Source organism: Carassius auratus, chromosome 5, assembly GCF_003368295.1.
Source record: "Carassius auratus strain Wakin chromosome 5, ASM336829v1, whole genome shotgun sequence".
NCBI classification, from domain to species: Eukaryota; Metazoa; Chordata; class Actinopteri; order Cypriniformes; family Cyprinidae; genus Carassius; species Carassius auratus.
In genome coordinates, this window is record NC_039247.1 from 9,733,321 (window position 1) to 9,749,615 (window position 16,295).

Consider the following 16,295-nt stretch of genomic DNA (forward strand, 5'->3'; position numbering starts at 1 on the left):
AAACAGACACAGCCTTGTAATGGTGCTATTAGCGTAGAGGGAAAAATTATTCAGCTGAATGTTTTTATCTCTTCTGACACACACATTTTGATAAATCTAACGGAGGTTACTTTGAATTAAAACGAGAAGTGTAAGCATTGTGCAGGGTGGGAAGAAACATTGCATCTGCATGCAACATTTAAAACCTTGTGGTTTTCTCTTCCACTCAGAATTTAGCAGATCTTAAGGGCAGAGACATTTGCATCACAATGGATATTGGTTTGGTTTAAGCTATATTTTAATTCAGAGAGTGCTTGGAGGAAATTGGCAGAAGCAATATTTATTGAGAAGCTGGGATAAAGAAATTCTGTTCTCCAATATCCAAAATATTATTTACTATATTCATACAGTATTTTCACCTACATGCTAATGTTTGATTCATGCTAGATGCATTAAAATCATTGTGGTGTTGTGTACTGAAAGAGTAGGGGGCGTGCAAAGCCGCGTGGCAAGAAAATAGCTCCACCTAATGGTGTAATAGTAGACCTTCAGGCCTTGCTTGAGAATGCAAAGGCATCCATCCGAGAAATTTGTAATGCTATCTGATGTCTCAGGAGTGCATATTTAGTTCATGGTTGAGTTTTCAGCTTTATGAAAGTAATCACAATCTTTTATCTATAAATGTTTTTTTATTTTTTATTTATTTAATTGATTTAATTTTCAATAGTCTTCTTTTGTAACAGATACAACAAAATAGAAGTCATGCTGATTATTTTTTTTCTTGATAAAGCATTATTCAATCAAGACCATTTATTGTAAATTAATTAAATTACAAAAAAATGCATTAAATAATAATATAACATCCAATGAGTGTTTTATATGTTAATTTATTTTAATATTCAATTTATCGATGGCAAAGTAGAATCCAGTCTTCCATTACTCCAGTCTTCAGTGTCACATGATCCTTCATTTATGCTGATTGGGTGGTCAGTTGACATTTCTTCTTACAGCATTGTTGAAAACCATTGTGCTGCTTAAAACCTTTGTGAAAACCGTGATACATTTTGTCAGGATTCTTTGATAAACAAAGTTCAAAAGAACAGCATCTATTTGAAATAGAAACATTATCGCTTTGAGAACATCTTTTAAAGGCACTAAAATAAAGTTTATTTATTATTATTATTATTTTTTTATATAATTGTTTTATTATTCGTATTATTATTATTCTATATTATAAATGTCTTCACTATCTGTTTTGTTGAATTTATCTTTGCTAATTCAATTTAATGTAATGTAATTTAATTTTCATCTTAATTTACATTTTATTTTAATCTGCTTTTAACAAGTACAACAAAAGAGAACAACACTCATACTCATATTACTGAGTAAGTTTTGATAAAGTACATTAAATTAAGTTAAAACAAGATCATTTATGGTATGCACTATGCACACTAAATTATCAAGTACTGGTGCTAATTATGAAGGTAATTGCTGCATGTAAAGCTTCAATCAAGCTTGTCTGAAGTGGTGAAGGGTCTTGCCAAACCACTACTACATTGTGCCAGGGGATCTAGAAGTGTGAGTGGGCATGATGAATAAGTGGGATCAAAAACAAAAAAGAGCAGCAGAGATGGATTAAATTTAGCTCACTGTAGAGATACTGTAACTGCTGGCTTCACAGCACTCACACCATTTTCATACCATGTCAGTATATTAGACATATCAGCATGAAGCTGAAGTGTTATCTGGGTTCGCACCTGAACAGTCTCAATGTCCCCTTCTTTCTGATTGGTCTTCTCCTCAGGATCAGGTCTCCAGTGCTCATTGTGAATGCTGTAAGGGTCTTATCTGGTTGCTGTCTTTTCTGGGAAGTTTTACTTATTCTCCCTTGAAAAATGAATAAATCAGATTCAGGTCAGGCATTAGCAACCACACAACATTAATTAAAACCTCTTAACAGGCTATAATTAAACAGCCCATTATTAACTGAAGAACTCAGTGAAATGCAGACTGATTAGTTTGTTCCTGTGTAATGAAATAAATATTTTTTAATTTTCATTTAGTATATTTAGTCAGTTTAATTTAGTAAAGCAGTTATAGATGTATTCCTTTCTCTGTTATATCCTTATTTGGTCACAACATAACTTTCACTTTTTTGGACACTTGAATATTTAGCACTTTTTGCTTTGGCATTTATAATGATTATATATATATAATTTACAACCACAATAACAATAGTAACAAACAATAATTTTAAATTATTGTTTTTTTTTAGTAATAATAATGATGATACCAATTCAACATTATTATTACTAGTATTATTACAATTGTTGTTGTTTTTTTGGTTTATTTAGTGTGTGTGTAATTTATGTGCGTGCATGTTTTTTTCTATATTGTTGTTGACTTAAACATCGTAAGAATACACACCAACTCATAGGGACTTGTGTCACCATGGGAACCTAAATTGTACAAATCAATCGTACAGAATATTTTATTTTATTTCATTTTATATTTATTTAATTGTAAAAATGCACAAAGTTTTCTGTGAGGGGTAGATTTACGTGTAGGGTTGGTGTAGGGCGATATAAAATAGGGTTTGTGAACCAGTGAACCAGACTGTGGGTGTGTGGGTGTGTGTGTACGGTTTATATGTTTTATGAGCACACAAATGACCGTCGTTTATGAGGACACTTCCTTTATTATTCCATTATTATCAGGATGTACGTTTTGCCATGTGCACTGTCAGTGTATGTTGAAAAAAGTTTTAGATTTTTTTAGTTATAGGCCTATACATGATCAAACTCAGTTGGTTTGCTACTTGCAAATAAAGTTTGTCCAATTAAATCTCCGCACATGCGCTGTGAGCTTCTGAAGCGCTCAAGCCGCTGCAGTGTTGCCAAGTCCGCGGTTTTTCCGCGGGATTGGGCTACTTTATCACTGTTTCCACGGGATGTTTCTCATGTCCAAGCGACCCCGATAACGCGATATTTAGCACATGGAGTGAGAATTTTACCAGGGGAACCCTATCAAAAACATTTATTTTACCCCCGGATAGCGATTTTTTAACTGGGAGCCTCCCTCGAAATGTGATTGGGAGCAACTGGGAGGATTTTGTTGTGAAAACCTGGCAACCCTACGCTGCAAGCTTAGCTAGCACTCATTGCACAGCAACACTTCACACCCTTCTGTCACTCATTCCGTGATCTTGTGACAGAAGAGGCGGTCAGTATCCTTTCTATAATTAAACATCATCCCCTCAGCTCCGGATTGCAATTTCGCTGGGATCGTTACGTATATGAAGTTTTTCATCTGCGCAAACAGCTCAGTGTAAAAGTACGTGAGGTGTTCAAGATGGCGACTGTTTGAATTTCGCACTCTCTATACGGTAATAAATTGTTTTTAAGGCGCCTGGTGCGTGTTTAATGTGCAATATTTGTCGTAGAGTAAGTCGGATGTTAGTAAAAACAAATGGCAAAAGGTGTCATCGACGTGAGGCAGAGTTAAAGCTCTCTTGTCAGCAGTGATGTCCCGTAGTAACGTTACATGGCGTTTACAAGAAGTGCTTTTCTTTATTGATTCACTTTAACACTTATTGTGAGACTGAGGAAACCGTTAAAGGTCTTTAGATTAATATTAGGTCTACGTATTCGTGAAGTCGAGAGTCCAACTGCTTTTAATTTTCCCCAAAGTCCATGAGCGCTCGCAGTTCAACTTTCTTAGCTAGAGGTAACGTTACTGAATCCAGCATGAAAGTCTAAAGTTAACGTTACATTTGATTTTCATTACGGCTGCGTCTCAAATTCTAGTGAGCTGAATACCAATGCACCACATTTTGGACATTATAGTCGATTGCATTGCAGAGATTACACCCTTGAAAAAGAGGATTGTTTTGGTTTGCATTGATGGTATCAGATAGTTTTACCATGGTGCTGAATGAAAACCATGTTCATGGTGTTTATGTAACTTATTGCTTAAAAGAAGACTACGGAATATCATAGACAGTAAAATAATATGCCTAGTCAGCAACCTTGGTATTGCCATGGCAAACAAAAAATAAAATAAAATAAAAATCACACTGAATCCCATAAATATATGAGCGTGTTTGTCATTCATGTCCAAAAACGCATGGTATAATTGTGGTAATGTGCTAAAAAGGTCATGACAATAGCATAGTAAATGTCAGAAATGTCATAAAACATGGTGTTTCCACACTACATATTTAACGAGGTATGGATATTTGTACACTTTGGTACTTTTTGCTTTGTACTTTGGTGCAGTATTTTAGTTGTAGTTACAAGTTTTCAGCAGCACAGTTGAAGCACAAGTGTCCAAACCGCTGTCTATGTAGGGCACTGTGCTAGATTTTAAGACACAGTTAAGGTTTTTTTTTTGTAACAGGATGGCCTCAGTCACATTGTTCTGTGTTTTTATTTTATTTTATTTTATTTTTTTTTTTTTTTGTGTTTATTGTGTTTTGTATTTTTTTGCCACTAGTTCATGCCTACGCATCCCATGCTGACATCACAGGCCATCGGTATATGCTGTGACAAAGGTGTCAGTCCTGCCCTCTGTCCTACACAGCTATGGCCAAAGACCAGCAAAATGTGTTTGACCTCGTCCCTCTTCTGGGATCCACTGACCTACACAAGCTGGAGCAGGTCAAAAACCTGCTGCAGGAAACCCTCAGTGCAGGTTAGCTGGCTCTTGCGTTTGCATCATTTCTTAAGTGCATGGGTCAAATTGTACCAGTGCGTTTGTCCAACTTGTGTTTGAACTTTACTTAATATGCTTGTAATTTGTTGTCATTATCAATGGATAATGTCATTTTTCTTAATAGATAAAGGGACTATGTTGCTGTGGAATATTGTGGAATATTTCCTGGAGACAAGCTCATCTCAAGCTGTGGATATCCTGTCTTCTGTCAGGGAGCCCCATGACAAGGTGAGGGAATACTCCTCTTCAGTAGTCACCAGTAAACACATTGGTGAATAGTGATTGTTTCATCATGGTTTTCAGAACATCTCTGATTAATGAAGAACAGCCTCATCTGGATATATTTCTTTGTAGTATCTTTTAGATAAGATGAATGAATGCATGGGCAAGCAGAGCTGCCGTCTCGCCACCATCACCCTCCTTGGACATATTGTTCGCAAGCAGCCACCATGGATCCACAAGATCGCTCGCTTCCCTCTGCTTGCCTCGCTGCTCAAATGCCTCAAGGTACCAAGAATTTAAAACGAGTCAAGTGTGATGGAGTCATAAATGGAACTTTGAACTTAATTAATGACTTAAATATGGCTGTTCTTACCTAGAGATAACTGAGAAATGGAATTCTAATGTTTTAAACCTGTCTACTGTTTTTTTACACTGATGTTTTAAAGAGATATTTCATCCAAAAACTGACCCTAAATTGTCTTCTATACCTATATATGTGTGTGTACGTCTACATAAACTACCATTCAGAAGGCTTGCTTCTTTTTTTTTATTGTTAAATGGATTTTTATATCTCTTATGATCATAAATATATTCATACAGTAATATTGTGAAATATTATTAGTTTTCGATTGGAATATTTAAAAATGTTATTTATTACTGTGATGGCAAAGCGGAATTAATACAAATTCAGTGTCACGTGATTATTCAGCAATATAAAACATTATATAATATGCTGATATTATTATTGGCATTGTTCAAAAGAGTGTTTCTTTCTGCTTTCAGACTGACTCCGATGTGGTAGTTCTCATAACTGGTGTGCTGGTGTTGATCGCTCTACTACCCATGATTCCTCAGAACAGTAAACAACTTCTGTGCGAGTACTTTGATATCTTTGGAAGGCTTGCTGCCTGGAACCAACGTCACCCAGGTATTTAGGCATAAACACTGCAAATATATTTGTGTTTGGTAAATGAAATAGTTTTTTAAGCTTCAGTCCTTGGAAGTGCAATGTTTCTAGATGGTCGAAATATAACTTGGTCTTTAAGGCACTCTTTCTTTGAATGTGTCCTTTAGGTCAAGCTCAGGGAGTGTTTGCAGTCCATCTACATGCCAGCGTGTACTCGCTTTTCCATCGTTTATATGGCATGTATCCCTGTAATTTCATTTCTTACTTGCGTTCCCACTACAGTATGAAGGAAAATGTTGACACATTTGAGGAAGTGGTAAAGGTGAGGTTTTATCTTTCGTGCCACACAATTTTAAGAATTGTTATATAAGTGGCACAATTATTATTACTATTTTAACCCCTGCTCTACAATTTCCTCCTCCTTTTATATCAGCCCATGTTACAGTATGTACGGATACATCCTGAGCTCATCACCGGAAACAAAGACTACGAGGTTGATGCAATTAGGTATGTAAAATGAAACATCACAATTTCTGTTAGATCTTAACATGATCCAGTGAACCTGATTTTTCGTGCTTTACTTTTTTGAATCGTGTAGATGGAAGAGATTTGAGCCTCACGATATCGTGGTTGAATGTGCCAAAATTTCACTGGATTCTAAGGAGGCGTCATCTGAAGTAGGATACTCCTCTCTGTCGGATCACATACCACGACGCCCTGTAGAACAGAGCCGATCATGCTCAGAGCTCAGCATCCATGGTACAATGACATACTGTATAATGTTTAATGCTGTTTCATATTCCGTGATGTTCTGTAGTTATTGTTTGTAAATGTTTCCAATGAAAAAAGGAAATCCCACCACAAGGAAGAGTTGTATTTTGAAAATCGAGGCATTTTCGTACACGAGCAACTATTTATTTATTTTTCTTTTTAAATGTTTCCCGTGAAATAAACAAGATAATGTAATCCAGCACAATAGATAGTAGGTCATGGGAAAGGTTACATTCATTAATTCTCTTGGGACCAATAAGACGAGGGGGAAAACCGTTATCAAAACACAAATACATAAACATATATGTATAATACTTTTATAGTAGAAACTTACTAAGTGTCAAATCTTCATTCATATCTAAAGGAGATCAACATGTGAAATCTACATGTAAAACTGTTAATGTTTACAATGTATTAGACCACAGAATGGCTAAATGTTTCAACTTTTGTGTGTGTGTGTGTGTGTGCGTGTGTGTGTGTGTGTGTGTGTGAGTATTAAGAATGAATAAAATTTTCAGATTTTTTTCTCTACTGATTTTGAAACTTACCTACTTTCTGCTAACAGAAATCACATCTGTCACACCAAGGGCTGTTGTTCATCAGTCTCTATTTCTGTCACTACCTTATCTCACTGTAACCCAAGACTCAGGTTCCAGCGCACAGACCCCCAACCATCAGGTAAGAATCCATCAAATAGGTTGGCAAGATGACCAGAATCTTACTTAAATTTCCTGATAAACTTTGCACAGTAAGTGAAGTACAATAACAGTTAACAGACAAGACAAGTAAACGGTCAGTAGTAAAATAAGAACAAATACTGTAAATTCGAGCAATTATATATAAAATAGAAAAGAGTTCATCTAAAAAATTCATACTGGTTTGTCACGTCTACTTGTACATTGCCTACTTCTAGTATATCGTTATCCAAATTGTTTTGAAAGTCAGAACAAGCCTCTAAATTTAGATCGGCATGTCCTGTGACCCCTAACTGAATGAATTAATGTTTGGTCCATCAATAGACTGATGGGATGAACTCCTCAGGGACGAAGGAGGAGATGTGGAGTCCTTCTTCAGTGTGTGGGATGACCACCCCTCCCAACTCTAGAGGAATGTCCCCCACCACAGTTTCTGATGTCTCACATAGTGCCTCCCAGCTCTCAGGACGGGTCCCCAGCACTCCAGGTCAGCCAAATGCATTCTGGTCTAGAAAGCAAAAATGGTTCTGTATGTTTGTTTGGTCCCTCAGATGGCTTCAGGAGTTATTTTTGTTACAGGGGATGGAAAATGGACCCTTTCTCCCTCCACACCCTCAGGGTCATCTCCTCTCCCATCACTCTCAGAGGAAATAGGGCAGCCTGCCCAAAACACCAGCTGTACTCATGCTAAGGTACACAGACGTATAAAGCATTTGCTTCATTACTTATTAAACACATTCTCTTAGCGTATTTTCATAAAAATGCATTTCTGTCTAAAACTGTTTAGGGGATTCATACAGGCAAAGACCTGAAGAAAGTCACACCTATAAGTATTAATAACAATGGTGAGAATATCTGCTGAGATTTATAGAGGCTCATTTCATATAGTGACTGGTACTCACTTAATATGCTTTGCTTTTGCTGCCTTTAGGATGTGCAAGTGATGCCAAGACTCCGGTGTCATTGGAACAGCTCTCTGACATTGTCAAAAGGACAGACGGGGAGAGAGAGGATGGTGAGAGCAGTGACATTATGCAAAACAATAAGTCCCAGAGATTAAACGTGTGTTGATTTAAAATGAGCTCTGCGTTCACCAACTTCTCCAATGTTTTTTTTTCAAGATACTATCGATGAGGAGATTTTGAGTCTGACTAACGGGAGACTGGAATTCGGAATGAGGCCGGGCCTGGATTCCTCATTTTCTGGCTCCTTGGACACCCTCCTCTCATCTCACCCCAGCCATGAGCAGAATTTAGTGTCCACACCAGACAGGGTTGAATTTTTTGCCAAAGGAGGAGAGCAGCAACCCTGGTCCCTCTGCCCCGCATTCACCCCCATTGGAAATGGGAAGTGTAGTAAATGTTCTCTGTCTGATTTGACAATTGAGTCCATGCCATATGAGCTGCTGTTTGACCTCGCCCTGCCTAAAGGGGCATCTCTGTTTTTGGAGAGGAAGACCACAGAGGCCATCCAGAGAGCTGATGAAGAAAGGGAGCACCGAGAGGAGCTAAAGGGAGAGGATCTTTCTACCACCTCCCCTCTGGAGGTATTGGACCGGGTTATCCAGCAGGGTCATGACACCCATGAGAAAGTACTGAAGACGTACGCTTCTGTTTTTCTTGTCTGATATGACTATTGAAAGTGTTTTAGAGGAAATGTGACGGAAAACAGTCTGTTTGCTCTTTTACAGAACTCTGTCTTCTCAAAGCCAATCACCAGACCCACACTCTGGAGGTAAACAGCCTAGCAATAAAGGAAAAGGTATTTTGTTGTTTTACTAATTCACAGGCTCTCCGTGCTCAAGATGACTGTGTCCTCCCAACTCTTATCTTACAACTTTCCTGTGTTTGATTTCATTTTACTGATGCTTTCCTCTAAATACTTTCAGATTCTTCTACTATCTTCTATGTCATTCTTTATAAAAATCCTCAGAAACAGCATTGTGTTGGTCCTAATCAGCTAAACAATCGGAATCCCTGTAGATTCTCAGTAAAGCTTCACAATATTGTGAAATGGCTTATTTTATTTAGCAAAACAAAAGCTGCAGTTTGATTAATGATATGGGCTGCAAGTTTCAGAGTGAAGCATAGCACTGTTCATTTACATGTATGCAAAAAAACTTGGTCCCACTTTATATTAGGTGGCCTTAACTACTATGTACTTACATAAAAAAATAAGTACAATGTACTTATTGTGTTCATAATGTATTGTAAAACACTTTTGCTGCTATTGAGGTGGGATAGGGGTAAGGTTAGGGAGAGGGTTGGAGGTATGGGTAAGTTTAGGGGTGGGTTAAGGTGTAAAGTATGGGTCAACAGTGTAATTATAAATGTAATTACAGAAATTAAATACAGATTTAACTACATGTAGTTTTTTTTTTTAAATATAAGTACAATGTAAAAACATGTATGTACACAATAAGTACATTGTACTAAATTATTAATTAAAATGTAAGTACATAGTAGTTAACGCCACTTAATATAAAGTGGGTCCAAAAACTTTTTTCAAATTATTTTATTTATATTATTGTATTTTCCTTATATTATCATGTTGTTTCCAATATTCTGCAGCCTTAATTATACAAACATTTTCAACATTCAACCACAGCACTATTCTGTTGCATTTGAATTGAGTGCAATGTATTTTTCCAGGTCCTGTGTCTACGGAGTCAGATGAGCTGGGGATGTTGCGCAGTCAGCTGCTGTTGCTGCATAACCAGCTGCTGTATGAGAGACATAAGAGAGAGCAACATGCACTTCGTAACCGCCGTCTGTTCGGACGTATTGTCAATGCTACTGCCCTGGAAGAGCAAAACAACTCCATGGTAACGAATGAAACTGGAAGAATTATCTATGCCTGTGCAAAATTCTGCATATAATTGAAAAGCTTGTCAGTTTGACACATGCCCCATTCTTTGCATACTCATAAAATATTTTAGTTTGATCACACTTTAACTTCCCAATAAAAAATACTACTTTAAGCTCCATTTATCACATTTGATCAAATCCAATATGAGAAATTATGTAAATGTTCCTTTATAGTCAGTGCAGGAAATGTTAAAGGTATAGTTCACCCAAAAAAGGACATTTGGTGTTTATCTGCTTACCCCTTGGGCATCCAAGATGTAGGTGACTTTGTTTCTTCAGTAGTACGCAAACAGAGATTTTTAACTCAAACCATTGCAGCATGTCAGTCCTATAATGTCTGTCAATAGTAATCATGAACAAAACCAAATTAAACCCTGCGGCTTCTGATGATACATTGATGTGTAGAGACACAAAACAATCAGTCTGTGCAAGAAACTGAACGGTATTTATATAATTTTTTTTACCTCTGATTTTCAATGCAATGTCTGAACTGTCTTGAGCACATTCGTGTCTTCTCGCTTGCTTTATTGTGGCTCGCAGACTTATAAGTGCATTACCGCCACCTATCTCTCAAATGGACCATTGACACTATCCATTCTATCACCCATTTGAGAGATAGTTGGCGGTAATGTAGTCTCAGCCTCAGACGTCACGCCCACGGACCTTTAGCTAAACGTCTGATTCATATGGGACACAAAAGTGGAAACTTCAGGAGTGTTGAAGTCGTCATCTGATTGGTTGAATTCTGCAGTATTTCTGGGAGACGTGTGTGTCGCATTCTTTAACATTCCGTCTGGAAACAAAGATACCGTGGTGCCAAACACCCTCACCAAAGAAGTGCTTATCAGGATCAACTAAACACTGGACATTCAAAAGTATGTGAAATATTTAAAGTTCGCACCATAGACTCTTTCAAATATGTCAGAGTGTTTTACACACCAGTCTGTTATTGTGGTGACATTTCCACGCCTCGAAACGTGACGATGAACGATATTAACTGTGATTGGTTTTTTTGACATGTCGATCAAACACCCTCATGGGTGGACCTTGACCAATGAAAGCTGCCATAGATTCCAGACCTTCAGTCTGGCTGCGTGAGACTAGCAGTAATGTGACTAAAATTATAATATGACTGACAAAGTCTTCGTTTAATCCTAAATATTTTTTTTAAATTAAATAAATAATAAAAAATAATCTTGTTGATTGAAATCACGAGTAGATTAATTTACCACCAAAAGAATCATTAGTTATAAAATAAAGGCATAAAATATTGTCACGTTCTAGTGAACCAAGTATCTGTACTTTTTCTCATCTCAAGTGTATTGTCACACCCCTAGTGTCAATAAGTGATGATATAGCTCATACTTTTCCAAGTGTATGATACAGCTTTCATTCTGCAGGTCAATCATATATTCATGAAAAAGTAAATCCGTTTGATTAAAAAAGCAATATCTTTGCCATAGTATCCTTTCAAATGTTAAAGTTGTCACAGTCATTGCATGCTTTGCATGTGCTGCCCCGCCCCACCCTGCCCCTTTAACCGCTGTAAACACCAAAATTTTGTTTTTGGGTGAACTATCCCTTAAAATTTTTTAAACTGTTATCCTGTTAAAACACCTCAAAAGTCTTGTCAGTCTTGACACAAAATTCCTCTTAAATATATATATATTTTTTGTTTTGTTGTTAATATCAGGAATTATCTAGTGTTGTGGTTTGTGTGTGTGTGTGGCAGAAAACCCAACTCAAGCTTCAGGACATTGAGATCCAGGCTGTGCAGGTAAGCCTGAAAGAGGAACAGCGGCGCTCCAGGCATATACAGGAAGACAGAGATGCACTTGTGAACCAACTGCAGTCTCAAATCCAGCAGCTACAGAAGGAGCGGAATGATTATTACTCAAAGATGCAGGAGCTAAAGGTGATCATAGGGCTACAGGACTTGAAGAAATACAATGTTCATCTTATTCACTCACAATACAGCATCAAAAATGGTCAGCATTTGCCATTCTGTTGCTGGAATATAGAAAAGATTGTGTGCTATCCGTGTTAAATGCTAATGTTTTATGTGGCATCATTTACAGAGTGATTTGCAAGAGAATCAGAAGAAGGTCCGAGAAATGGAAGCAGAGCTCCAGAAAGCCAATAACAAAATGTGTAATATGGGACACATGCTCAGCCAGCTGTCCATCAAGGTAAGACTTGTTTATGACAAAGATATGTTACATAAAACACTATCACACTGCAAAATATATATATATATATATATAATATATAGTCAAAAATATATTGCCCTTATTTATTTATGGTTTAATTTGTGTTCCTGATTTATCCAACCTCAGCTGAACAATAGTGAAAACATTGAGCAGCAGATGGCTTTCCTGAACAAGCACCTGCTGCTTTTGGGTGAAGCCAACAAGTTATGTGTGGAGGAAATCGACCGCTTGGGACCTGAGGCTAGCAAGGTTTGCAGCGATTATTAACTACTAATGACTTATCATGACTTGCATCATTGAGCAAAATCCAGCAGATCTCTAGTTGATTTTTGACTTGATCTCTTTTATTACTGTTAGGAGCTGAATATGCTGCAGGCATCTTCACTGCATGAGGCTGAGCGTTTGAGGCAGAGCTCTCTTCAGCAGAGTCAGAGACTTGAAGCTGCCCAACAGCGCATCACAGACCTGGAGACCCAACACACCAAGAAAGAGCAAGTCATCCGCGAGCAAAAGAAACTGCTGGAGAATGTCAAATGCCAGGCCATGTATGAGTTTACCTCTGCCTTCATTGTCCTGTTAAAAGAAGTCATTTTCTGATGTTGGTTTGATTCTGAGTCTTATTTCTATGCTCAAACACAGGGGATTATTGATTTATTACGTTACATTACAGGGTTTTCAGAATTTGTATTAGCGGTACACCTTTGACTTAAAATATTTATTTGAAGTACCCCCTGACATTTTATGTTAAAATTTCAGTAATTTAACACATTTGCAGGTTCATGGTTCTCTGATGACAGTTAATCGTCAAATGCAGGCAAAAGAAAAAACATTATAATGATGTTTTTGTTTGATTTTGTTTTATTTTTAAATGAGTAAATACTTATTTTAATTTTACATATTTATGATTGATTGATATTTAACTGCATTTTCCAATTGAATTCCAAGGGGTTCGCTTGCCTCAGTTTTGTAACTTTTTCTTTTTTACTTAATTATGTTTGTTTATTTTACTTTGTGTGTATATATATATATATATATATATATATATATATATATATATATATATATATATATATATATATATATATATATATTTACTTATGTTTGTTTATTTTACATTTTATATATATATATATATATATATATATATATATATATATATATATATATATATATATATATATATATATATATATATATATATATATATATAAATATATCTCACACACACACATATTGAATTTTTAGGAACATTATCACATGATCCTTTAGAAATCATTCTAATATGATGATTCATAATCAAAGTTGGAAACAGTTCTGCTGCTTAATATTTTTCAGAACATGTGATACTTTAAGTATATTCAAATAGAAAACTATTATTTTAAGTTGTAATAATATTTCACAATATTACTGTTTTTTCTGTATTTTTGATCGAATAAATGCTGGCTTGATGAGCAGAAGAAACTTCTTTCAAAAACATTAAAAAATAGTAATGTTTCCAAACTTTTGGTCTGTACTGTACATATATATATGTAGGCTGTTTTTATCTCTTCAACAGTGTCTTGCTGTTAGATTTGCTAATATGATCCTTGTCTTCACTGTTTTTTTGTTTCCTGTAGGGAGCAGCTGCAGGCTTCAGAGAACAGGTATCTGGCCCAGAAGCACATCACTCAGGCATTACAATCTGACCTGCTTGAGCTCTATTGCCAGCTAGAGCTCAAAAACCTGAACAATAAATCACCAGCAGAGCCCACTTCTGAACTCAACAGTACAACCAAGCAGAGGTGTGTTCCATATTGTTATGCACACATGTTTCTCCTCCACAGGCTGATTTACAAATGCAAACAATTTGTTCTGTAATGCATTCCAGACTATTTGTGGCAAAATAAAAGACAGAAAAATGATGGGTTATTGAAAGTGTAGCAACATTTTGTTTCCGTTTGTGTTTCAGGCAAAATGGTAACAGTACAGGCCCATCTGCGCCGTTTCTATCAACCGACCCAATGAAAAAGGATGAAGGGATGGACGTGTGTGTCAATGGTGAAATATCTGCCAGGTCTCCTCAAACATCCACAGCACTCATTAATGGCAGTCAGGAAGAAGATCTTTCCGCCCTTACCCATTCATTTCCTGCTCTCTCCTTCGACTCCTCGCTGGCAGTTAATTCTTACCCCAGTACTGGAAGCTTTTTGGGCAAGAGAGCCAGAGAGATGTTTCGAAATAAGAGCGAGAGCCACTATGAGGGTGAGCCGGCTGCCTTCACCTGCCTCTCTAAGGATCTTATGGTTGAGCCAGTCACAGAGCCCACAGAGAGCATGAAGCTTGAAGAGGCTACTGTCCAGGCTGACCTGCAGCCCATAGACAGACCCCTGGCATATAGTATTCAGCGGAAGAGGCAGCAGGATCTAAAGATCATGGACTACAATGAGACCCAACAGGAGCATTGATTGTACACTGCTGACATGATTGAACGCAGTTAGAAGAGGATCATTTTGGACCCAGTATTAGAATGCACTGCTCTTTTTGTTAGAGTGGTTTGCAGAGTTTTAATAAATTTTAAAAGCTCTTGTACTACAAAACCGCAAAAAAAAGGAAAAAGTTGTTGGTTGGCAAGTTGCCATGTAGTCACCACAGTGGCAAGAGAATCTTGAATCTTGTCTTCAAAAAAGCTTCACTTATATTTTGTCATTCATTTTATATATATATATATATATATATATATATATATATATATATATATATATACAGTCTTGTTCAAAATAATAGCAGTACAATGTGACTAACCAGAATAATCAAGGTTTTTCGTATATTTTTTTATTGCTACGTGGCAAACAAGTTACCAGTAGGTTCAGTAGATTCTCAGAAAACAAACGAGACCCAGCATTCATGATATGCACGCTCTTAAGACTGTGCAATTGGGCCATTAGTTGAATTAGTTGAAAGGGGTGTGTTCAAAAAAATAGCAGTGTGGCATTCAATCACTGAGGTCATCAATTTTGTGAAGAAACAGGTGTGAATCAGGTGGCCCCTATTTAAGGATGAAGCCAACACTTGTTGAACATGCATTTGAAAGCTGAGGAAAATGGGTCGTTCAAGACATTGTTCAGAAGAACAGCGTACTTTGATTAAAAAGTTGATTAGAGAGGGGAAAACCTATAAAGATGTGCAAAAAATGATAGGCTGTTCAGCTAAAATGATCTCCAATGCCTTAAAATGGAGAGCAAAACCAGAGAGACGTGGAAGAAAACGGAAGACAACCATCAAAATGGATAGAAGAATAACCAGAATGGCAAAGGCTCAGCCAATGATCACCTCCAGGATGATCAAAGACAGTCTGGAGTTACCTGTAAGTACTGTGACAGTTAGAAGACGTCTGTGTGAAGCTAATCTATTTTCAAGAATCCCCTGCAAAGTCCCTCTGTTAAAAAAAAGGCATGTGCAGACGAGGTTACAATTTGCCAAAGAACACATCAACTGGCCTAAAGAGAATTGGAGGAACATTTTGTGGACTGATGAGAGTAAAATTGTTCTTTTTGGGTCCAAGGGCCACAGGCAGTTTGTGAGACGACCCCCAAACTCTGAATTCAAGCCACAGTACACAGTGAAGACAGTGAAGCATGGAGGTGCAAGCATCATGATATGGGCATGTTTCTCCTACTATGGTGTTGGGCCTATTTATCGCATACCAGGGATCATGGATCAGTTTGCATATGTTAAAATACTTGAAGAGGTCATGTTGCCCTATGCTGAAGAGGACATGCCCTTGAAATGGTTGTTTCAACAAGACAATGACCCAAAACACACTAGTAAACGGGCAAAGTCTTGGTTCCAAACCAACAAAATTAATGTTATGGAGTGGCCAGCCCAATCTCCAGACCTTAATCCAATTGAGAACTTGTGGGGTGATATCAAAAATGCTGTTTCTGAAGCAAAA

The 16,295-nt window shown here is 37.0% G+C and overlaps 1 protein-coding gene across 4 annotated transcripts; it reads left to right on the plus strand.

Annotated features, from left to right (window-relative positions):
- The first annotated feature begins 3,076 nt into the window (after positions 1-3,076).
- On the plus strand, positions 3,077-15,057 carry LOC113074311 (hamartin-like). Of its 4 annotated transcripts, none has more exons than XM_026247117.1 (22): positions 3,077-3,201; positions 4,474-4,671; positions 4,817-4,920; positions 5,047-5,199; positions 5,698-5,842; positions 5,989-6,143; positions 6,255-6,328; positions 6,420-6,580; positions 7,158-7,270; positions 7,612-7,774; positions 7,867-7,979; positions 8,075-8,132; positions 8,219-8,302; positions 8,409-8,889; positions 8,978-9,048; positions 9,939-10,111; positions 11,887-12,069; positions 12,233-12,343; positions 12,491-12,613; positions 12,722-12,909; positions 13,981-14,145; positions 14,313-15,057. In XM_026247117.1, exons 2-22 carry the CDS (start codon positions 4,563-4,565, stop codon positions 14,806-14,808), a joined length of 3,423 nt encoding a protein of 1,140 aa, XP_026102902.1. In that variant the 5' UTR covers positions 3,077-3,201; positions 4,474-4,562; the 3' UTR covers positions 14,809-15,057. The 4 variants fall into 4 exon arrangements, with proteins under 4 accessions (XP_026102902.1, XP_026102911.1, XP_026102894.1 ...); XM_026247126.1 differs by having other exon boundaries at positions 3,095-3,364; positions 8,978-9,021; XM_026247109.1 differs by having other exon boundaries at positions 3,095-3,312.
- Positions 15,058-16,295: the final 1,238 nt, after the last annotated feature.

Excerpts from the sequence above, each read along its gene's own strand:
- LOC113074311 (XM_026247117.1), top strand. The coding sequence starts at position 4,563 with ATGGCCAAAGACCAGCAAAATGTGTTTGACCTCGTCCCTCTTCTGGGA. Across the intron at positions 6,329-6,419 it reads TACGAGGTTGATGCAATTAG|ATGGAAGAGATTTGAGCCTC; the intron begins GTATGTAAAATG and ends TGAATCGTGTAG. Across the intron at positions 10,112-11,886 it reads AAGAGCAAAACAACTCCATG|AAAACCCAACTCAAGCTTCA; the intron begins GTAACGAATGAA and ends TGTGTGTGGCAG.